The sequence below is a fragment of the Varroa destructor genome, unplaced genomic scaffold (assembly GCF_002443255.2).
Source record: "Varroa destructor unplaced genomic scaffold, Vdes_3.0 BEIS01000002.1, whole genome shotgun sequence".
Taxonomy (NCBI): domain Eukaryota; kingdom Metazoa; phylum Arthropoda; class Arachnida; order Mesostigmata; family Varroidae; genus Varroa; species Varroa destructor.
Window position 1 is genome coordinate 15,124,873 of NW_019211455.1, and position 23,480 is coordinate 15,148,352.

The following is a 23,480-nucleotide window of genomic DNA, read 5'->3' on the forward strand; positions in this document are numbered from 1 at the left end:
CGCGGTAATGTATGTAAATCGACACCGCGAAAACCAAAGACGAGTCACGGAGCAACGGTCGGTGCCGTCGACCGTCCGAGACATTCAGCGAACGGCACCAATTACATCAACGCGATCGTGACGAGATCATAGTAGTCAACCGAAGAATAGTACAAGAAGAAGTCGTGAAATTGCGTGTGTTTAACATGTAAGTCGTAATCAGACTCATGTCTCTATGAAATAACCTTCTTTAATAAATATCATAAAAGAAAATCGAACTCGTACAATTGTTGAATTGGTATTTTACGGAGTCGTTTATTTCTGGTTGGTAAGCAGAGAAGTTTACGTCATGACTGACGTAAACTTCTCATGTACTTTTATAACAAGTGCGGTGATCGACGCAGCAAATGCCTTGCCGAGCTTTAAACTTATTAATTCAGGTTTCATAAATAAATACGTTTTTTTCATGTCTAGAAAACTCAGAGGACGATCGGCATCTACACAACCGTAGATCGTTTAGGCAATTTATGTATCCCTTACTTAACTGCAAGTGAATCAATTTGCTACTCTAATCGTTCACAAAAGTACGGCTAAATTCGTGGATTATACGATGGTGCCTTTATCAATCGTCTATCCGATTTGCTTGATGTAATGACTTTTCTAGCTGGAAATGTTAGATAAAAAAAAATACTTTTGAAGAGCCGATTCGTTTTAGCTGGATAAGCTGCAATGTATGTGTTCAAATGTGAAAAGTGAAACGCACAACTGGATGGTTTCGTACGTGAAAATTAAAGAGCCACTAAACATCACCTTTTTTGAAAGTATAGGTTACTGTATCTTGAGCAAACAAAAAGACTATGTATTAATTTTTATAAATTAGTCATTGGTTCTGCACTTCTAACAAATTAAGGATGAGAATTGTTATGGACTGCCAACATTATTTGGTATCGTTCTTACACCAAAATACGGTTTTTTCAGAATTAAAAGGAAAAATCATCTGCTGTAATTCGCCTCTCTCACGATGCTGTTTCGACTTGTCTAATCGTGTTTGGAAACTATTTCCTTGATAGCGCAGTGGTAACGTGCTTGTCGCTTAACTTAAGGCGTACGATCCGGTTATGGATACGCTTTGTCTCATGCTGGAAAGAGCCAGCAATTTGAAGCGATGTCTAGCTGCTCAACATCTAGACGTAGAGTTCGAACTTTTTATATTTGAGAATGCCGCCGTTGATCAACTTCTATTGATCATACCTTCTCATTTATTTATCAAAATCCCTCACAATATGTATGCTTTATCTACTATCCATTAAACGGATCTAATTTATTTAATCCTTTATTAACACGCTTGTTTTGATCAGGAATTTCTATTTCATAACATAGAAACCTTACTTCAACTATAGCAGCGGTAGCGGCATTCGCGTCATTTACTTTATCGACTAAAACAGTTACATGTTCTTCTATAAATAAAGAATTGACAGCCTGACCAATGATTGAGTCACTTTAAGTGTTTATAGTAGTCATATCCAGGTAATAAAGGTGATCAAAAAAGAAAGTAGATATTCATACTTACTGCCCATAATGTTGCGTGAAGATTTTAGCAAATCACTGCTTTCAGCATATCTTAATTCAGCCAAATATTATTTAAGTACTGATTATATGTATACACTACAAACCTCATAATTATTGGTGAGAAATTTGCGTTAAAAATATCCTTTAGAATTCCAATCTGGCTAATAAACTACTGCAATATAAAGATCTAAACGAAGCTAGTATTAAATGTGCAGGGATTTGATGATGTTGAATAGAAGTGCTTCAACTTATCTTCCTAGGATTGTGATTACTAAAGATATGGAGTGTAGCGCGTACTCAGAAACTCAGCGTACTTTTCCGGGAAATCGTCTACCCTATTTGGCATGACAAAATACAGAGGAAGAAAACTCTTTTCGAAGAACTTTGATACTAGTTATATGGGAAAAAAAATACTGAATATCGATGCTGAGCAAAGAAAGCCTATTTCTTGCATCGATCTCTTCCCTGAGTTCCAAGCGACATGTACTGACATAATCCTGATCCTTGAACACGATGTATGTTTTGAAATATGAAGAAAAATTATTTCATCTGTATGGGTCACGATTCTCATGGACTACAGACATACAATATTGATCACCTTGTTGATGTTGTTTTGGTTCAAGCAATGATATTTTCTAGCACAAAATGCAAAAATATTCACACTATGCTCGTTCCTTGAGGCACAAAGAGAAAAATACACTTTTGCCTAAAATAGTTGATAAAATCACGTTGACACAAACAGTAAAATAAAATTAGTATGTCGTATATAGACTCTTCAGTATAGCCGTTCACTCCGCTGCCTACTCTTCACTTCACACTTAAGAACACAAAGTTGGAATGACGGGAAAATTATTCTTCCATTTTTAAAATTCATTTTTCATTCAAGCTTTGTTAGCTTTTAATTAAGTGTTTGCAGACGTAGCGGTCTTTCCCTATGTTTTTTAGCTCAGATTTTCCATCCTTATTTGTCAGACCCAACGTGTTCTGATCTGCATAGTAATCTAAATAGCATCCCTGGGCCATGACGTATTCGGGATTTTCGGATCTGCAAAACTCTAAAAAAAGGTTGTTCCGCTGGTAGTGCAGTGGGTGAAAAATGTTTGCACTAAATTTAAAAACACCTCCCTGTCCAGGTTTAAAATCGAACATGGACATACTTAGTGCTGGAAGCCAGCCGTCTGAAATAATCCCTGACGGCTTAAGTACCAGACATATGACACGAAAACTTGGTACGATCTTCTTCGGCTCCATTAGGATTTCAAGTAGGCCTTATCATGATAAAGTGTATATATTACTTCAGCAAAAATGTTTGCTTTCCTATATATATCTCATATTTTTCAATATTTGGTTAGCGGTACTAGAAATCACGGTCTTGGCTGTTAGCGCGGAGCCACTTTAGCCACTCCATGGTAGACAATGGCTACTAGATAGTTTTTACTCGTAAGGTAAAGTCTGAAGTTTATTACGTGCCTAATTTATTAGTTCAATTTAGAATTACGAAGCCAGTCTCAGTAGCTGAAAACCCAAAAGTGAACAGAGCTTCTATATGATAACTTCTACGATTTGTCCTCTACCGACAGAGTCTTTTCGTACACGTTTAGAGCTAACCTCTATCTTATTCTATTTTTAAATTTTGTCATATTCTTTTCGTCCCTATTTTACTACTGTAGAAAATGTGAAATCACTTTGGCTCTTTGATGCATTATGAATGGTGCTCCGTTGCCTACTTATGCTCAGGAGAGCCTGAATACAAGGAATCCCGGAAAGTAAGCCCGAGTCACCCCTGAATAGCTGTGTTACTATTTTTTTAGTTTTCTGCACCGAACAGATCTTTGTTTCTTTTTCCTACGGTGCTTCAATTGACGCGGCCAAAATGTCGATTTGGCTCAATCGAGAATAATAATAATAAGATTAATTCTTCATCACCGAAGGTGGATCAGCTTGTACTATTGTTAGAACATGAGTTCTATAAGATAAGTTGTAGCAGGTAACGCACTTGAAGGGATGCGCATTAACTGCTCAACTTTCGCCGTCCCTACTTACTGCTCACTCACGGCGTCAGGGGCCTGATAGGTCAATTGTATGAACCTCCACAGCGTGCTATTTTTCCGCATGACCAGGGTAATAAAAACATAAGATATGCGAAACTATCCCGTTATTCATATGATCCGCATTACAAACCCCTGAATAAGTACCGGCCTTTTCGCGCATCCTAATATAACCAAAACATACGCCAAATCAGAGACTTCCGCATACTGTGTATCAGATACTACGCTTATTATCAATCTTTACAAAAATATAACAATTGGCGTAAGTCAGAAAAAAAGTCAACAAGAAAAACGTAAAATTAAAAAAACTGAGTAAAAAAGAGTTATTGCAATTCAATTTTAGAATACTACTAATGTAATCTGTTCCTAATTAACCTGTGAACGTCCACAAGCATATGATGATGTCAGAACGTAACGAATTGATTTAAAAACTGCTACAACATATACGATCTTTTTGCAAACCAAAACAAAAAACCAACGCATGTCAAGTCGATGATTGTCGACAGTAGTACGTAGCACGATGATCCACAACAATCTTGAAGCAGCTGCTTCAATGATGCCAGCGCGATGTAGAAAGCTATGTCGCTTTGTGATATCTAAATTGTGGTTATGATAAAACCTTTTTTCTTAAGAATTTTCGTTTTTGCCCTACTAATTTCAACTGTCACAGCTTGAAATCTTTTCAAATAAGTGGGTCATTGTCTGTTAATATAATGATCTAAGACAAACAAAAAAACTTAACAAAAAAGAATATGCCTGCTAACATTTTCAGTTAATAGAAATTCCTTGTTTCCGCTATCAACCGTTTTACATACTTATAGTGTATCTTTACGCACAAATACATGGTATTTCACAAAACTTCGTATTTTCATTCTCATCTACTCGTCCTTAAGTAAACGAATCTCATGAAATATCTAATTCTTTTTTGTCGGCATTTCATATATAATATGTTTTCTCGACAATTGTATAAATACATAATATTTTTATTAGTCACACTAAGAAATTGTTCATTCGATATAAGCGTATATTCTACTGACACTTCGCTCTCCTATACAGATGCCGATTCACCTCCGATATTCGAAGGTCTCGCAGCGGTTCGATATCGAGGTCCTTCAACGATGAAAAGACGTCATAGTTGCTAATGCTGTCTTCTACTACTAACGAACTACTTGGATGGCTGCAAGTGAGAATGTAGCCTGGATAGAGGCACGTTGCAAAGGTCAGCACCGCTACAATCGTCCACGAAGGCAAAGCCAGTGCCCAATATTTATCCGGCAAATAAATAATACCAAAGCTAGCCCACTGGGACATCGGAACCAATGCCCAGGCTAAATAGATTGTTAAGCCCAATAAAGAGCCGACCATAAGCACGAAGCCATACACTGATCGCGACAACTGCGGCGACGGGGAGCCCATTTTAATAAAAACAAAAAAAAATCAAGCGATTTCTTAAAACCGGGTCGTCAAGAGTTCGTTTCGTTAATGTTTAATCGAAGCATCCGTAGTTAATCAGATGCGTTACTACAGGTTACTACGTTTTACAATCTATTTGACTGCGCTTATACAAAGAAATTAATGAATAGAACAGAGATGTAGTCGGTCAACTTTTCTTGACATTAACCGAGCTCACCACTTCCTTTACTATTGCAAAATAGGTCCTGTATGCTGCTCAGTTGTCGAATTAGAAGCAAGGCGTGATGAAGAGGAGTAGATTGCCTCGCGTTCCCTTATAATCCAAAATAATCTAGTTCTCACTAAACTGATCAATGGTCTGTAGGAGTAGGTCAAGCAACTCGAAGAAACTCGTTGTGGCGTTCCGAAGATTTTTTATGTTCGTCGATGAGTCGAATTTTGCATCACACGTGATACGCCTATAATATGAAAACGTAAACATTTGAAATGTCTGTGCTTTGTAGCTAATATTTTGTTATTGATGACGTCGCATACCTAGTTATTTGAGAAAAAAAAGTTGCCGAAGAGTCTTTGATCGAGACATAATAGTTTGCTTTTTAGATTTGTCTACAGAGCCGCCAGCATATTGTGTTGTCGTTCTAAATGTTAACTAACCGACCCCAATGCAAGGATTTGGTGGGCAGCAATGTAATTATCCTAAAAAATCACTTTGTTCTCTTTACGGATTTATAGCAATTTATTCGAACTCCGGTAATAGCTTATATGTAGTTAATACCACAGAGCATTACTTAAGTAAGTTTGGTCTAATGAAGTTTAGCATTAGCATGAGATTACGGCGAAGTTTGCGGTACGCAGTTGTTTATGCAAGACTTTGTCTTAATCTTCTACCTGTTCCAACATCAACAGGATGCCATTAATATACATACACTTTAAGTCCACCATTGTCCGTTTCGATAACCTTTGAGCAGTAGCTTCGCTCGGGTTCAGGATCCGCTTGAAGACTAGCTCTGATTATTTTAGCATGTGCCACATTTCGCACAGGGATTACAAAAGTCCTTCAGTAAAAAATAATGACGATGACTATTAGGTACAGCTCACAATACTACAATAACTTGATAATAAGATAAGCAACTCTGTCTAGTAAATAAAACATCTGTAGTGTAAAGAAATATTTACATTATCTAAAAAAGCCCTTTTCTGAATTGACTATTTTATGGTTCTTAGCCATATTTTATGTATACGATACTAAATTTGCTCTTTCGCGCTACATAAATGTTGAAAGGTGAAACGTTTGGTATCTCTGATAAATTACTAGAAATACATTTTACTTTATGTAAAATGTTTTTATATAGATTACTGAAATATTTAAGTATTAAGTTGCGAAATACAATATGATACACTCAAAAGCCATTCGCTATGAATTTTTATTTGAGCGATTTTAGAGTAATATTGGTCGACATAATAAATAATTCAACGAATCTAGATAACTAATATATACTTACACACTGTGACAGCTTTTAGTCGTGGACCCATCCTCAGAAGAACACTTCTTTATGACAACTGAATTGGACATTTAGCAGCACTAAAAGCAACTAAACCAGTTATTTTCAAGCTCTAATGCACCGATTCCAACCTGATTTTGCAACTCAGTAATTGTCTCTCTGAGCTATAGAATAACCAGAGAAGCAAACCAATGAGCAAAAATTACTGATATTCAAATTTAATGTGAATTCGAACTGGCATGCTCATTGAAAACTGTATCGCCATGTTTACATTGAATACGAATCCGAATTGGTGAATGAATGCATTCGGCTGATCTGTCGATTACTTTATGGTGCAGGGCGGTTTGCGGATCCACTAAAGCGAACCAACAAATCGTGTTTAAGTCAACAATGATTTTGCTCCACTGCGAATTTCCTGAACGCCGAAATGCTTGTCTGTTTGTAACGAATCATGTAAAACCATTCCAATAATTGTCGTTGAAAAATTATGCACCTGTTACTAACGTTGAGGTAACCTTTCGCCATCAGAATGCAATGAAACTATTTGTTAAAGCACAAAATGTATGCCTTTAAACTATTTTAAAGAAAGTGTAATATGAAAACAGGGCCCGAAGACCAACGCCAACAATAACAATTAGCTCAAATACTGATATAAATATATGTATATTATAATAATGTAAATAATTCTTTCGTTTGGAGCACGACTAGCCATATGCATCAACAAGGCCACTCGATCGTATTACCTTACTTTGTGCTTATTAGACGGATTTTTTTTATTACATTTATACTGTAAATAAGAAACACTCGTAACTTGAACGCAATAATTCCCAATACAAAACGAATTATGTGTAAACTTGTTTTGAATCTAGGCCACTTCATGGATCTCCAAGTTAAGTACGCAAACACTGCGTCATCATGGCAACGTTAATAATTGACTAAACCGGTTTTACCCTGCTGTATGGATTCTTTGTAAGTCAAAATCATTATATTTTCGGAATAGCCTAACATATAGATTGAGATAAACAGCACCTATTTCATAAACGATACATCTATGTCCATAAAACCTGCAAGGCTGATAGACATCGTTAGCCATAGTTCAAAAGCAATTAAGTACCACTGAACTATATTGCCAAAGTCAGACGTACTATTCTGATTTTATTTCAGCAAAATCGACCCGTTTAACCACAAGTTACCTTGTATGAAAAACGTTTAACTGCGTTTATATAATGGCTTGACGTTATATATGGCTTATTGACGTTAATAGATGCTCCATCTAATCTTAGGGTACCAAAAGGCGAAGCGTTGAGAATCATTACCCATGAAAATAAACGTCTTCCATACGAACCGCTTTGAAAGACATATTCAAAAATCATTCGCAAAGCTGAGTGGCCATGGTTTCTTTTTTTTCGCCTGTCGCTAGCTCTGAAGAGACGAATAGGCATGACTGCAAACCTAGCTACAATAGAATCATACAATTTAGCTTAAGTGTCTCGAATATATTGGTGTTCAATATAGTACTAGCCGCATTTCTCACATTTAACCTCATATTCTCTGCATAAGAAACATGATAGTCGATAAAAATTAATGTTTATTCAAATACAATTGTCGCCAATGAGTTCAAGCGCAATGTTTAATTTGAATGTCGTTTGGGGAATAGTCATAAGGGCGAATATCTTTATTCCCGTTCTCCAAAGTGCGACGGGCCAGTATCAACTGATCCTAAAAATCTACGTATCGTATTAAATATATTGACTATTTTTCTGGACTCTCGTAAGTCGTGTTTGTGCTTCGAAATGTTGTTTTTTGACGATAAAGTACCCCACCATACTATTACTCTCGGCTTCCTTCGCAACGTTCGAAATGCGGCGATCCGTTTTGATTCGCCGTTGCCATGGCGAAATGGCCAGGGCCTTCATTACCGTCCTTTTCTGTGAAGCCCCCGTCCCTTTTATATACATGATGAATATCTGCCCTCCACCTCCTACAAAGGGGACAATGTGAACGTGGCATAACACCGAGATTTATCTGACGCTTCATGTTACGTAGCAGCATTCCCAGGGTGACAGGGTGTGATATATCCATGTATTACTGTACGCCGAAAAAAACCTTCTTCTAATGATCATAACAGTGCAGATCTCTAAACAATAATTTTTTTTTCGTGAATCCTTTATGAAGTACGTCCTTTGCGTGTGATTAGCCTGTGTATTGTTAGACTGTGTCCAATCGAGGTTTTACATGGACTGATGTGGTGAAAGTACCAAACGTTGTGGTACTAGGGGCTGGACTGCACCTGAATTGGGTCATAGTCACCTCTGTAGAAACAACTGAAATTTTTTTCATAACTAAAAAAATGTCCCAGGACAAAAAATCGATGGTAGAAACTGATTTAGCCTCAACTGTAAAAAATACAGGCAGTGAAAGAGGCAGGGGAATACCATTTTATTCGGTAAGCCAATAAAGAGCTATTGAATTTGCGTAAGTTCAGCTTTTCTATGTTCATCATATGGAATTGGTGTCGCCCGATTGATCACCGACATTGTGTTTTCAGCCATCCGCTAACTGTGATTTGTAACCTTTCAGACACTTTGGGGCCGAGCGGTGATCTTCGTGATCGCTGCTGCGGTATCCGTCACCTACCAAACCGAAAAGCCTTTTAGCTGGAGTATTCAGGTAACCATAAATTTTGGGAAAAGATAGCATACTATTTATTGCCAGTACTGACTTAGAGCAGCTATTTAAAGCATACGTGTCATCTTTAAAACCATAGTTTTTAAAGCTATTTTAAAAAAAACCCGTTCTTCAATTTTCATTAGTACTGAGCTTTCGTTCGAGTAATATTTTGTTCGTTAATAATTAATTTACCTAGGAACGATACAGCGGTCATGATCATTTATGCTATTAAGCGTTCTACATATTACGGTATAATAAGTAATAACAATAATTATACCCTAATATTTTGTGTAGAAAATGCTAATAACGTGTGCCATATAGATGGAGCACGGATGTACTTCAGTAAAATGATGAGAAAGATATTACACATCGAAGTTACATGTGTCTCCAAATAGTTTTGTATATTTGTACATTTGTGCTTCAGGAAACGCTGGTGGTAAATCGAAACCAATTTGATTCTTTTGCTGCGGCCACTTCGACTAAATGGATAGCCAAGGTAAATCCTCTTCTCTGAAATAATTATTGAGAAGTGGATGTGAAAAGAAACTATAGGTCAAATTGATCAGTATTAAAAGCGAATACAGTTGAACGCTGAGAAAAGACCATCCGTCTTTGTTCCAGAATTATTTAATTAAATCGCTTTTATATTTTAAACTCCATTACCTGTCTTTGTTCTAGAAATTCATTGATATATGATAATAAATTTGTTTGCTTCCATCCGCACCCACTAACATCGGATATATATATATGTTAGCTATAGCTATCGTTACTTATCATGAGGATTTTTAGGCATTTTTTCGAATGAGAAACAGAACCGATTTAAATTAATAACTCAGACTCTACGTTCAGTTTATGCCGTTCGTGGATCAGATGCAACGGGTTGGTAAGGGAGAGCTAGCTAAAAATCAGCTGTATCAGTCAAGAAAGTCTGTACCTTTTTATGGTAAGTTTTTTGCATCTACTTGGTTGTCGATCGATTTATTATCAACAATTCGCTTTAGCGCGCAGACTGTATTAGATATATCAACACACCATTGTTTTCTAGGCACCTTATGGGTATTAAAGCAATGCACCACATATGTAACAATTGAGTTCATTTGTTTGGAAACGACTCATTCAACAGTTTCGAGCGAAAGTTTAACTTAAAACTTCGACTCGGACGACCATGCTACCATAGTAAACGGCATGATTCTTACATTACGAAGCACTTACATAAGGCCATAATAAGGCGAAAGGGTAGTTTGTAATGCCAATTTGCAGGTAAACATATCGCGAACATTATGAACCCATAAGGCGTTCTCTTACGTTCATATTTATGTATGAGTATAATATCCTTTTGAAAGATGTACAAAGTGTTTGTATCTAAACAATTACTAAAGTTATAGTAAATTAGCACATCCTCTATCTTCATATGTGAACCCATAGTAATTCTGACTGGCTAGTTTGCAGGTTGAATCCTTAGATTGCCTTCATTACACTGTCAATAGTATTCCTATTTTTCGCTTCATTTCCGCGTTCTACATGTAAGCCTGTTTCACCTGCACTCTTACGAGTAAAATTGCCTTTAGAGCTTCAGTACACTACCGGCGTTGTAGCATGACCAAGCAAAAACGATTATCGAATAAATAGTTTGTTTCACAGGCGACGTAATCAACATTCATAAGGTGATTGACTATTCTCCTGGTCGGTTGCTTCGACTCTTCGGCAGCTCACAGTGGCTAAGGCCAGTTTTAACCGTAAAAGCCCGTCAAAGCAATGACAAGACAGAGCTTACGGTAACTGTCACGTTTTGGAGAAATAGTATTCTATTCCAGGTAGGTACAAAAAGGTTTTATTATCGGATGCCAGCAATTACATAAACTAGCCTTATTAAGCCTGAAAAATCCAAATATCTTCTTGAGAAGAGTAATAACTTTTAGCATAGAGCACATATGAACATTTGTCTACCTCAGTTTGGTAATAACTAGCTTAACTTACGATAAGTTTCTCACCTTTGACGAGCCCAACAGCTCTGGGGACGTACCGTAAACTTGTTTACTTGTGTATACTGTGCCCTATTTCATCTGACACCATAGCAAGTTTCCATGATATCGAGTCCTGTAATAACCTTAAGTCTCAAGGTGTAAAGTAGTGCGTGCTCAAAGCAGTATTCAACTACTACCTACATAACAACATAATGCCCCTTCAGTTTCGACCAGAAACAGGAGCCTTTTCTATTCAACGCTCATGGAAAATGTGCGGCATTCATACAACAATGGATATAGAAATACTCGCTCACATCGAGCTGCGAGAACCGTCAGAAAAACTGCTGGCATGTTAATGTATGCAAAACACATAAATATATCCGATTATATTTCTTGGTTACATATGATCTATAATGCAATGGATAACCACAATGAAATAGGTGATATTTGTATGGACTTCTGCAGGAATGGGCCTTTACTGGAATTCGGGTTACTTGCAATTTTTCTCATAGACGTTTTCTTATCACAGGGCAACAATTAGAGTAGTGCGTTTATGTCTCTCAACTAAAATAAGCTTTTATAACCAATGTATTTTTGTCATATCTTATTGTTGTGTGAATTACAGATGACTTTAGGCCCGGTTCTGTGGTTAGTCCACCAGGATTCACTACGCCGGTCTCTTCTTTTGCTGAGAATGGATCTTCAGGACTAAACATAAGCAGTGCTTCATTTTCCATTCGGTACATAAAGTCAAAGTCATTAAGCCAAATCTGAATTTAATTATATAGATATAAGTCCGAAACCACGGGCTTCAAGTTCATTAAACACCGACTATTAAGTAAAACTACCATCATAAACAATGAGTTTGACAAACAAGATAAAAGAACCGTTTTTGGCCCGTATTTCTCTCTCTGGATCTGACTAGGGACAAAATCACTAAGCGATCAGTGACAGTTTACTGTGTATAATAAATTGTTTTACACACATAACCTATTCTATGAAGTGGTATCGCTTGTAACTATTGTCATTTTAAGAGCGTCGCGCTATGTTTCAGCAATAGATATACTGTTCTATTTAAGCATATAATAACAATAGCTGTTCTGGTGAGTAGTAACCGAAGACGAATTTCCTGGAACCCATTTATGCAATAAACAATTTTTATAGAGGTAAGCCTGTTGTCTCTTTTCACTCGATGTAAGGCATTGTTTTAGAAATTTTATTATTAATCGTACGAGTTTGTAAAATATGATTTACTTGCATATATAGCATTGTATATATCACAGTGCTCATGCATTCGACAGCGGTGAAGCGATCAATGTCTCGTTTCGAACGACATTGATTTGATATATTTCTCAACGGGCACCACGCTTATGCATCTCCTGAGCGCTTGTACGATTCGTTAAGAACGTAGAACGTCGTGGATGGTTAAGCGTCTCAACACACGTTTCCATACACGCAGATCGAGTAACAACTTGGCGGTTATCCCGTTGCGTTCTCAAGTCAAGTCACAATGCAGTCGTTCATGAAACCTACACGTCTGATACGTGTACAGTGAGAACTGGCAAATGGGGAACGGCCTTCCACTGTAACAGAGCAGGCAGTACGACGAGATTCATAGGGTGAAAAAGGTAGTCCCATCGTGCTTTGGAGCCTCTTGGTGGCTTTGAAAGTGAAACAGAGGACCTCTGTGGTCGTCATGATGGCTAACAGGAAAACAACTCGTGGTGGTAAGCTCCTCAGAATGGTGACTGTCAGACATCAGTGGGTCTTCGGTGGTTTTTCTGGCACCATTTGTTTCACCATCTTGACCTCCTGGGCACGTGAGCACATTTGTTCTCCTCTTTGAGTAATGTTTCACCTGCGTCCATACTCAGCAATGCCTTTGGAAGGCATACCTAGACACATTTATTTGCTAGTAAGTTCGACAGTGGCCTTAACGCGGAGCCATATACATTTATGACAAAAACAAAGAAATAGAGCTCAACGCGAAACGTCAAGTGTAAATTTGATTGCCAGCTCGAATAATGTCCGTTTATTTGTCAAACAAATAGTGCTAATAAATGATTATAGTGTCTATCCTAGTCCTGCCTGTCACGACTGAGCGTACCAGTGTATAACAGCAAGTTGACATAGTACCCAGAATCGAATTAGGAACTTTAGTTCCATGGCTGTAACGGGAACGGATCAGTTTGATATCCTACTGAAAGGGGAAAGATATAAGATAAAATGGCACGAGGAACCAAATAGCTAGCTACACAGGTATTATCATGTTTATCTACGAGCTAGTGAGCTAAGAGTGACCATTTGGTTTAGATCAAACATAGACGCCATGATAATCTAAACGTATTCATTGAGCAGTGCAGTAATTTAATATTGTAAGAATTGTATAGGTCATACAATTAGAGCTCACCAACTGCAAGCAATGCTGTCGTTAGCATGTATTATGCAAACGCGTGTTCAAAACTTGAAAACGAGACGATTCATAATTTAGCATGCAAACATTATATTTAGATAGAGGCATTTAAAACAATTTTTCTTCTGATGTAATAGACCCATACTTTTAACCAACCGCATCAGATCCCTGCTTACAACATGACATCGCTTTATACGCCATTCGCTGTGATTGTGCACACGCAACACGTTGTTAAAAACGGAAAATGAATGATAAATAAGACAGAGCTAATATATATATACATATTATGCATGCATGGACACTCTTCTACAGGCTATGGTATAATCACCTAAAAAATGTTTTTCAGTCCCTGGATGAGTGATCGTTGTATATATATATATATATATATATATATATATATATATATAGGCAAACATATTAAAACGAAGAAGTTTCCAGCAGGTAGCACTCCTGATCAGGGAAACGGGGCACATGCGGACTGGGAAAACAGCGTTCATGTGTTCGCGCTTCCAAAGGATGTCACCGAACAAGAACTAAGATCTTTGTTTGAGGAACGCGGCTTTCAAGTTCGTCGTATCATCATGAAGTCTCGCCATCCGAACACATCTTCAATTGTGTCGTTTGATAACGAACGTATCGTAGAAAACTTACTCAGAGTGGTTGGTTGAGGCAGTCCTGCTTTGACTTCTTCATTGATTAGACAGTTTCTTCAAAGTTCATGCAACATAAAAGCAACTACTTTAAGGATTACAGTCTTCGATTCGAAGCTTATGTGGTCTATTATTAAATGCTAAAAAAATTAACAGAATTTATTAAAAGACGTTGGTACGGCGACTAAGTTAGACTGCTATATTTGAACCTAAAAATACCGAGAAAACTGTTGCGGTCATTATCGAGTGCTGGCTGTTTGTCTGCATCAAACAATTTAAGAATCTAAACAACACGAATGCGATGAATATCGTAATCTTTTATAATTATGAGATTGCTTATAATTAGTCCTTGCTTACCCTAATGGGTCCTTAAAACAAAGCTAAAGAGCCCTACCAGACCTATTGTAGAAGACTAGCTAAGAGTCAACTTTAAAAAAATTGCTTTAATAGCACAATAACGTAAGCTTTAACCACATAGTGAAATCACTTTACTGTAATATAGATGACCACGGGTTGCGTAAAAGTAGTAGTTCAATTGGGAAATGTATAAATAATATACGCATATTCTTGGACACATTCCATCTGGGCAGGCACGGCCCATTTAATTATTCACCATTTCTGCTCTTTCTGTTGTTGCTGGCACCATTCGTTTTCAGCATAAAAATCGCCATTTTGCCATGCGAAGCAAATATGTTTCCGTAGAACGAGCAAGCAATAATTATTCTTTACCTCCGAGGACTGGCTACGTTAAACTCTATGCGCAGAATATGGAGTCATCACAAGACAGGCTAACGTCTTCGCGCACGGAAGCCACAGAACAACGTCCTGCATCGCCCGGAACGAGTTCATCTGCATCAAAACCGCAATTCGCATGGTCTGCCACCATGGATCCCCATGAAGGTTTTAGCGAGATAGAAGATAAGCTAATCAATACTGAGAGTTATGGTACTCTGCCGCAGCACAGCATGTACGCGGCTCATTCATATAACTCGTATCCGATAGCAGCACCAATTTATCCTTATCAGCCATATGTTTTGATCCGGCAAGATGCTCACAGTTTCCAGCAGGACAACCAGATGTACCCACATGGTGCCCAGTGGGCACCTCATATCCGGCAATTCCATGTCCATGGCTGGTCGCCAGTAAATGATAATGGTGAACCACTAACAACCCATTATATTCACGCCAGCAGGCCTGAAGAGGCAATACGTGTCGAGAGAAATCGCGGACCTCTACTTGAGACACCAAGACCTACGGCTCCGGACCCAACTTGTGTTCCGGTTGGTGTTCAGCCTCCATCTGACGTCATGTATCCAGAGAAGGATGTCTACTGTTCTACTTATTTTTCAGCAATAACTAATAGCGCGAGCTATGGAAACTACTTTGTTGCACAGTGCATTTTACCAGCGTATATATACAGCCACCCCGTAACGAACCAGCTGTATTACGTGTTTAGTTCTCTTCCGTCATATCAGCCACAATATTATAACAAGCCTGTTCGGTTCGAGTCACCTTTGGGTCCTGGCGACATCCCGTACACATTGCGGAGTGCTGAAGAAGCTGACCTTATTTACCCTTTACCTGGGAACTCTACAGTTGACGCAAGCACCATAGAAACCCTTAGTCAGTACGAAAACATGCAGATCATCAAGCCTTTAGTTGAATCCGGGAACCTAGACTCCTACGAAACCATTGACAACATCGCTTCAGGCAAAAAAGCTGGTAACGTACGGCCTCCTGGTAATGCATCGCGTTCATTCTTATGAGAGTGAATCGCTAACCGACCCTTAATCCGGAGGCAGACAAAATGTTTTCACCTGTCCGTCCGCATAAACTAGGGAAAACGAACGTCCCGTCGTTTTTACGACATAATTGAAAAAATTAATTTATTAACGGTTTAATCTGCGATAAAACTAATTCTATTTGTTAGCATTGTACACATAACTTTATCATTCCTAGTACATTTTCATGATATTTTTGTTAAAACATAAATGAAAACATCTTAACACAAAAAAAAGTTTGAAGAAAAACCCAAACCTATCTTACCCTAAGCAATATATGCTTGATTATTGTAGATTTTCAAGGTTTGTTGTTTACAAGTGTGTCAAAAGTGATTTTATAGATGAAATTTTGTTCTACTTTATAAGTGCGGCTTAAAAAATTATTGAAGAACAAACCAAAGCATATTGTGCTGACTAATATATTTGCTACATTGTTGTGGTAACTTTTCTAGACAAACAGACAAAGTGTAATGCACTCGAACGCCTCGGGGCAGAACTTACCCATTTTAGTTTTACGTGAATGGTGAGATGTAAACAAATCTCTATGATATTAAATTCAAAACACGAGGTTACCGAAATGGGTGCATTAGGTATGCATATAAGAAACTATCTAGGAATGTGTTTAATACTAAACCGTTTCTTAATATTCTATTATAATGTAGATAACACTGTTGCGTTTGTTTTAGAAGAATGCATATAGGATAGATAGAGATTTTAAATATAGAAGAAAAATATGTATTGAGAACGGATGAGGCCTAAGAAATGATGATCTTTCGCCAAATCATCTTTGAAAGTAGTTATAAGGGTCGCAGTATTGGACATTCTGAACAAGCCATAAAGCGGCTTCCATTCAGCAGGATTGCAGAATCCAGATGTAACCTTTAGTTCCCACCTTGTTTGCGCTAATGCGTGTGAAACATTAGACTTTCGGCCCCTTGCCGTGATAAAAGTCAGACGGCCACTATACCATCTAATAAGTATTTTATATGTAGCAGATACGAAGAGAACAGATTGTTATGAGTGTGAACAGCCGCGAATATAATCTAATAAACGAAGACGAAAGTTGTCCTGTTTTAAAGAAGAAGACGGTCACCGTTATCAATTAAGGATATCATTAAACTTTTACAATAGTTGCACGCAGAAAGTGTTTACTTTACAAATGTATAGTAGTGAAAGACACATCTGTATAAGGTAGATGCCTTTACTTGACGCCCGCGTTTATTGTTAAAAGTATATAAAAGACCGTAGATTTGGCTTGCGAGAGAATTCATTGGGTTTAATAAGTTAATTGCAACATAGGAAGTTGAAAAGGTGCGGGATGTAGGCCACCAATAAAAGCTCAATCTGAGTTGGAATATCCACTTTGTAAACTCCTGTAGCCCTATGTTAGAAACAAATCCTTGTAGATAATTATGAACAAAATAGCAGGGCACATCTAGGCATACGAGGGTAATACGGGCAAATTATATTGGCTATGATCATTCTTGCTATATTGAAAATACGTATTCTTATTTATTCGCACAGATGGTGTAGTATGTCATGTTGTAGCATGTTTCGTATTTTAAAGACTTCAATTTTAACATTAGGATTCCGTTTTACAAAGTGGAACTACTATAAATATTTAAAAGTAGTCTTTTAAAGACCTTTACTGTGGGCTCTAAATGTTTTGAATTTTGCATTCGGTACTGCCTTAGGTAAGTATTGCTTCCAACGGACGGCTAGCCCCTAGCACAGAACGAAGTGTATCCTTGCCCGTACCTTACCATACAAAATCTTAGGAGCTTCCGGTAATTTCTAGATGATGTAATTCAAACAACCTATTTCTTAGAATGATGGATAATAACCATTTATCAGCAAAACAAAAATATCGATGCATCTGTTGTGATCAAATACTATGATCAGATATAACTATAATAGGCGGAAATACTTCAATTTGCACAAATTATGCCGCCTAAGTAATATTTTTCTTTCTTCGATTATTACCTGCTACGTGAAGCTTTAGGTTTCCTAAGCCATAGAAAACATTTAGCAAACCGCATTCGTAGGCTGTTGTTTTTGCAAATCGCATGTCACTACATATCTCTTCGAATAAACGTGCAAACCTGAATGAATTACGGCTTGGTAAATAGCAGCTTTATTTCAATGCTTCATCTGACAATTCACAGCACTAGGATTTAATTTTTCATGAATGTCACCACAATTGCAATAATAAAAGCGTCACGGGCCAATAACATCGTACACATGTTAACTATCGTGCAGATCCAGAAGCACATGAGGTACTGGCTCGGGCAGACGATAAAATGTAGAAATGTGCTTGGTAGAACAAGCTACGACAAAAAAAATTGTTTTGGTCGTGAAGGAAAGAATTCGCTATTGGAGCTTTCGGTCGTTTCGGTAAAAAAAATATCACTTGGTCAATTAATCATCACGCTGGCTACCGTAACTGCCACTCGTATTGGTGAGTAATCCGATGTCATTTGTAGGCCAGTACTGACAATAGGGTAATAACTGTATCGTAATAAACACGTCGACACTGGCGTGGGTTATATTAGTATGTTCATCTCATCTGTGATCTTTGCATTTGGCCAACTTGAGTCTCTCGAATTGAGTGTCAAAAAAACTTTCCTTCATATGTGACGTATGCTTTGAGCTCGTTCAGGGATACCACATGAATAAGATAGGACTCATTTTTTTTTAGCGTAAGAGTTTTTTATGCCGCGCAAAATTTAAAACCAGTTTGTCTGTTTTTACTACCAGTTCAATAAGTCGTAACTTATTGTCCCATGACGAATTTAATGAAAATTAAATCTCTCCATTTTAAGTAAACTCGATAGCTGTAAACTATAAAACGGTCGTAACGTTTATAACTTATAGGCTTCGACGTAGACTTCAGTAGGTCTGTCTATGTACACAAGGACATGTAGGACATGTAGGACAATCTATGTACACTTTTCGGTATATGAGGGATCAGCAGACGAATAAATTAATAAAGGAGACAAACACTTACTTCGATATCCTTCAAGGTTATGCTGCTATACACAGAATGATATCCCTGTTATAATTTGTAATTGCTTAAATCAATACTGATCCTATTATATTCCTGTAAAGAAACATATTCAAGAGTTTTTGTTAGGTTTATAAATTATATCATCACCCAGTTCTATATCGGGAAATACAATACCGCTGTCATATGTATGCACTGGAAACATTTTATCCCGAGTTCAAGGCATCATACATGAAGGTCACTAATATCAGTGACTTGGACAACTTATTTTATTATCTCAGTATTCTACTAAGTGTATTGGTTCCGACAACATACTAGATTCGTCACGCATTAAAACATAGGTTCGTTCTTCCGATCGGCTCAGTAAAGAACTTAAAGATGTGCGGGTGTCTATTTAGAGGTGATCCAGACTTGAGTTAGACAAAGTGTAGCGAGCTAGTATAATATGGAAGTAACTTGGCCGTTAACCCTCTTCAATTTTTCCGCAGGGAAGTCATCTTCCACTCGTATCACGATGTATCGCAGGAGCGGAGACATGGCGGACAAAGAAAGCAGGACCGTTCTAAAGGATCGTGTTTTCGTAGGCAAACTGCCAAGAGGTGTCAGTGAACAGGATCTAAGACGCGTTTTCAGTGAGGGCGGGTACAGTGTTCGAGATATTCATATTCAACATTCAGCTCGGGACAGGGATTTTGCTTTCGTGTCATTCAACGATGAACGCGACGTCGAAGCTATACTGGAAACGGTCAGTGGTGTTCATTCTGGTAATTTTCTAATTAAATACTTGACGAAGCCTAGTACAAATATATGTTCAATTCCTTTAGTGACCCATAAAGCTTGATAATTTACATGATTTAGACGCTGGACGAGATTTTGTAATCAGTAAAGCTCAACTATCCATGTTATATACATTTAATAAATCTGTGAATAAAATTTTATTCAGTGGAGCAGTTCGTGGGCATCCACATGTCATACACTATAAAGCAAATAGGTCCGTGTGCAGATGTATGTTGATCTTGCCATTTCTTGATTAGATATGGTTATTCAATAATGGGTACAATAGTCTCGCCGAAGTATAGGTATTGTTAGAAAGTGCTAAGATCATAGTGAATTGTAAAATATGAGAATAAGTAAGTAATTAGCGGAATATGCTTTAATATCAACTAGCGACTTTTCTATGCTAATAATTAAGTTGGCAAAATAATGGGGATATCTTTACTGAAATACGATATTCTAGGATAAGGCAAAATACCCTTAGCTTTTTCGTTTCTTTTTTGTTGATATTTTTTTCAGGCCAATGAAAGCCCGTTTTTTATTTCCGGCCAAAATATCACCGTTAGTGAGGCATTCAAATCGAATAAGAAAACGCCAAGACCTATTTTCAATTCCGTTTCCCGTGGTGTCTACAGCGTGCGGGCAGCTCCGCGAGACTACGAACCTTCGCTTGGACGCTCATTGTCTCCCCATTCAGCCGGTTCGAGAGCCAGTTCCGTATCGCCTTCTCCAATGTCTCCCCCTTCTCCCATGCAAAGGCTAGAAGGTGCCAGCGCCTATATGAGCGCTGACTATCAGCAAACGGTGGTGATTGATAATGGCAACCATCATTATTACGCGGTCCCATACAGCAATGTAGGCCCAAGTCATTTTGTCGATCATAGTCTTCCTGCATGTCTCGTTTCTATTAGCAGATGAACACTGCAGTGGTTTTCGTTAAGACCCATGGTTCAATGGGATATCGCCTTGTTTCTAGTAGAAAATTTCGGTTGTCGTTAGGGTGCGTGGCGAAGGCGCCTAAATATCGAGGTACCCTATTTATATTTGACTCATTATCAAAGGGTTGCCTGTTATCCAATAGTTATTTGTATTAGCATAGATTTCTTTCTGGATTACTAAGTGAATTTTGAAGTGCGAGAATCTCAAACATCCTTGTATGAAAGATATGACACTTGAAAAAACCAAATCAGGAAGAGCGACCTCCGTGAATTTAGAAGCAATCTAGAATTTCAATAGGGATTAGCTTCCGATTAATGCGAACATTGAGAACGATCAGTCAACCATTAAGTGACGAAATGCATATATGAATAAATACGATATCGGGCTACACAGTTATATATCTAAGATTAGAATCAGGGTTATAGTAATTCCGAAAGGCCAGAATGTCAGTCGTATATAAAATTGATCAGAAAATGCCACCACCTAGTTACATCTAATCACAAGTTCGATAATTGTACAGAACAATGCAATTATAGTCATAGCAAAATGGTAACTGAGACTTTATTTTACTATAGTCATTAACCTGAATAATGCGAATATCATTGTGACTTTTTAGATGTCGTACCCAATGACGGGTATGTTCCCCAACGGACAGCTAGTAGTATTTCCACCGGTCACCCGCGCCTCCATGCCGCCCTACGTGAACCACGAAATATGGACTAGAGAGGCGCTACTCGGATATCATTACGGAGAAATCCCTTACTGCGGAGTCCGAGGGAATAAGGGTGAGCCCTTACCAGCAAATCCCCGAACTGACGCGAGCCTGCTTGACACGATACCCCCCGAAAAAGAACCTACATTTCCTTATCGTTTTGACCACTACAGCGCACCAAGAGTTGACGCAATGCCGGCCGCCATTACAGGGGAATCCGTTGCATATGCTGAGGATGAGCAGGTGGCAGCAGGGGTAACTCAGAAAATTTTTATTAGATTATTTTTCAAATAAATAGAAAAGGGGTACACAAACGTAGGTACTAGTCTTCTTGCGCTAATGATGAGAGTAAGTTCGATTTTGTGGCAAACAATTTTTCATTATTTGAAATGGACCTGATTATAAAGACACACCCCACTTTATGAAATGACCTACTTGTGTTTCGACGACTTCCTTTCAAGCGCTTATGTTGATAACCTTAAAAACTTTAAGCAGCCTGAATTTCATTTTACGCAAGTGCTCAGCCAAGCCTACTTCGCGTAGACTCTCAAAGCACCCACCTCGATAATACTATATTATTGACTGGCCATTTAAATGTTGATTAGCGGACGTTTCTTGCATACATCTGTAGGTAAATAGGTATGCATTCGTTTGCGCAGACATAACTATCTGATATGCTTTAGCTACGGCCAATAACGAGCTCCTGTTATCCTGGTCACCAGTTCGATTGAAAAATGGTTTATTACACTACTTAAGAACCTATGTTGCTATTTTAAAAATACGCTATGTTACCAGGTGGGGAAAACAATAATATTTTGCATCTGTTCCTTTATAGGTCCATGATATGTAGAAGAGGTCTTCCCATCTTCCTGCTTCAACTCACGAAGGCTTAACGAGAACTGAATCGACCCTGCCGTAATGAAGTCACATTTTCTTTTACTCGCACTTATTCAAATTCGTCCAGAAACTGGGCTAGAAAGATTCTAGATAAACTTGAGGCCGAGAAACAAATAATACTCGGACGCAAATACAATATACTTCATAAGAGTAGGTGGGAAAAGTTGACTTCAAAACTGTTTCGCTGTTGCTAACAGAGATTTGGAAAAGTAAATTTGGTCAAGTAGTCTCTTCTGGATACCTCTTCTGGATGCACTACTGATATAATATAAAATTATTTGTATTGGCGTTTCTTTCAAGAGCAACGTCTAGGCGCTCCGTTTGGCATTGATATCTTTGTCTCTGCTCGGAAAACTAAAAGCAGTAGTTGGACATTGTCCTGTTCAGTAATTCACTCAAGTGACACTTTTATGCCTTGGAAAAATCCTTTCGAACTTTGAATAAAATAGAATAGCACGTCGAAATAAAATAGCGGTTCGGTTTTATCGATGTACCAAGGAACACGTTTTTCGTAATGTACGAAGCAGTGGAACTACTCGTACCGATTAGAAAGAAGAAATGAAAAATATCTTAATTTTTTTGCAACACTATTATTTCTATATTCGAATGTAGACTGTCCATAAGTTTTAGGTGGACGGACAGCATAACGGAAAAAAATATTGCAAAAAAAAATGACTAAAAAATCCATGATCATCTAATAAATTAAGTTGTAGTTTTTAGTGAGCATATTTCTGACTGTTTTTTTTTACGGCTTCATCCATTTCAGCATATACATGGTCTAATGATGCTGTACACAAATAAATAAACTAAAGATAGAAGGTACGCGAAGGCGTTTTCTATGAAACAAGTTAAGCTTCACACGGGCAAAGTCAGGAAATTCCGCCCTAACTATTTTTAGCTCATGATATCGCCTTTATTATTTATGTGGGCTATTTTCTGGAATTTGTGTATCCGTTTGCAGCACAAAGATAATAATGCTTGGGTCAGCTAAACTTTTATCAAATATGACTGTCTCTCGAAAATATTGAACGATTGATTGATCTTTGTTCACTACCTTTTTTTAGCACGTACTTTTAGGATCATGCCGGCATAAGATAACCATAGTTCGATACAACTAATTTGGTGTCCGAATATATTCTCAATTAATGATTTTTAATTATATGTA

At 37.8% G+C, this 23,480-nt stretch overlaps 3 protein-coding genes across 14 annotated transcripts; 1 reads left to right on the top strand and 2 right to left on the bottom strand.

Moving 5' to 3' along the window:
- Positions 1–4,361: 4,361 nt before the first annotated feature.
- PIG-P (phosphatidylinositol glycan anchor biosynthesis class P) lies at positions 4,362–5,027 on the bottom strand. Its single transcript, XM_086981147.1, has one exon. The coding sequence runs from the start codon at positions 5,010–5,012 to the stop codon at positions 4,626–4,628; it is 387 nt and encodes a 128-aa protein (XP_086837273.1). The 5' UTR covers positions 5,013–5,027; the 3' UTR covers positions 4,362–4,625.
- A 14-nt stretch (positions 5,028–5,041) lies between these two features.
- Tcs6 (Threonyl-carbamoyl synthesis 6) lies at positions 5,042–6,807 on the bottom strand. Its single transcript, XM_022789886.2, has 3 exons — positions 6,512–6,807; positions 5,936–6,064; positions 5,042–5,467 (listed from the first exon to the last, which is right to left on the bottom strand). Exons 1-3 carry the CDS (start codon positions 6,580–6,582, stop codon positions 5,341–5,343), a joined length of 327 nt encoding a protein of 108 aa, XP_022645621.1. The 5' UTR covers positions 6,583–6,807; the 3' UTR covers positions 5,042–5,340.
- Positions 6,808–8,200: 1,393 nt separating this feature from the next.
- On the top strand, positions 8,201–23,043 carry LOC111243787 (uncharacterized). Of its 12 annotated transcripts, none has more exons than XR_015321936.1 (8): positions 8,201–8,957; positions 9,092–9,181; positions 9,606–9,677; positions 10,031–10,124; positions 10,811–10,956; positions 11,771–12,872; positions 14,000–14,217; positions 14,865–17,073. XR_015321936.1 is itself a non-coding variant. In XM_022789881.2 (5 exons), the coding sequence occupies exons 1-5, from the start codon at positions 12,842–12,844 to the stop codon at positions 22,266–22,268; spliced, it is 990 nt and encodes a 329-aa protein (XP_022645616.1). In that variant the 5' UTR covers positions 12,355–12,841; the 3' UTR covers positions 22,269–23,043. The 12 variants fall into 12 exon arrangements, 9 of the variants coding, with proteins under 9 accessions (XP_022645616.1, XP_086837256.1, XP_022645612.1 ...); XR_015321934.1 differs by having other exon boundaries at positions 8,239–8,957; positions 10,811–10,995; XR_015321935.1 differs by having other exon boundaries at positions 8,271–8,957; positions 10,823–10,995.
- The last annotated feature ends 437 nt before the right edge of the window (positions 23,044–23,480 follow it).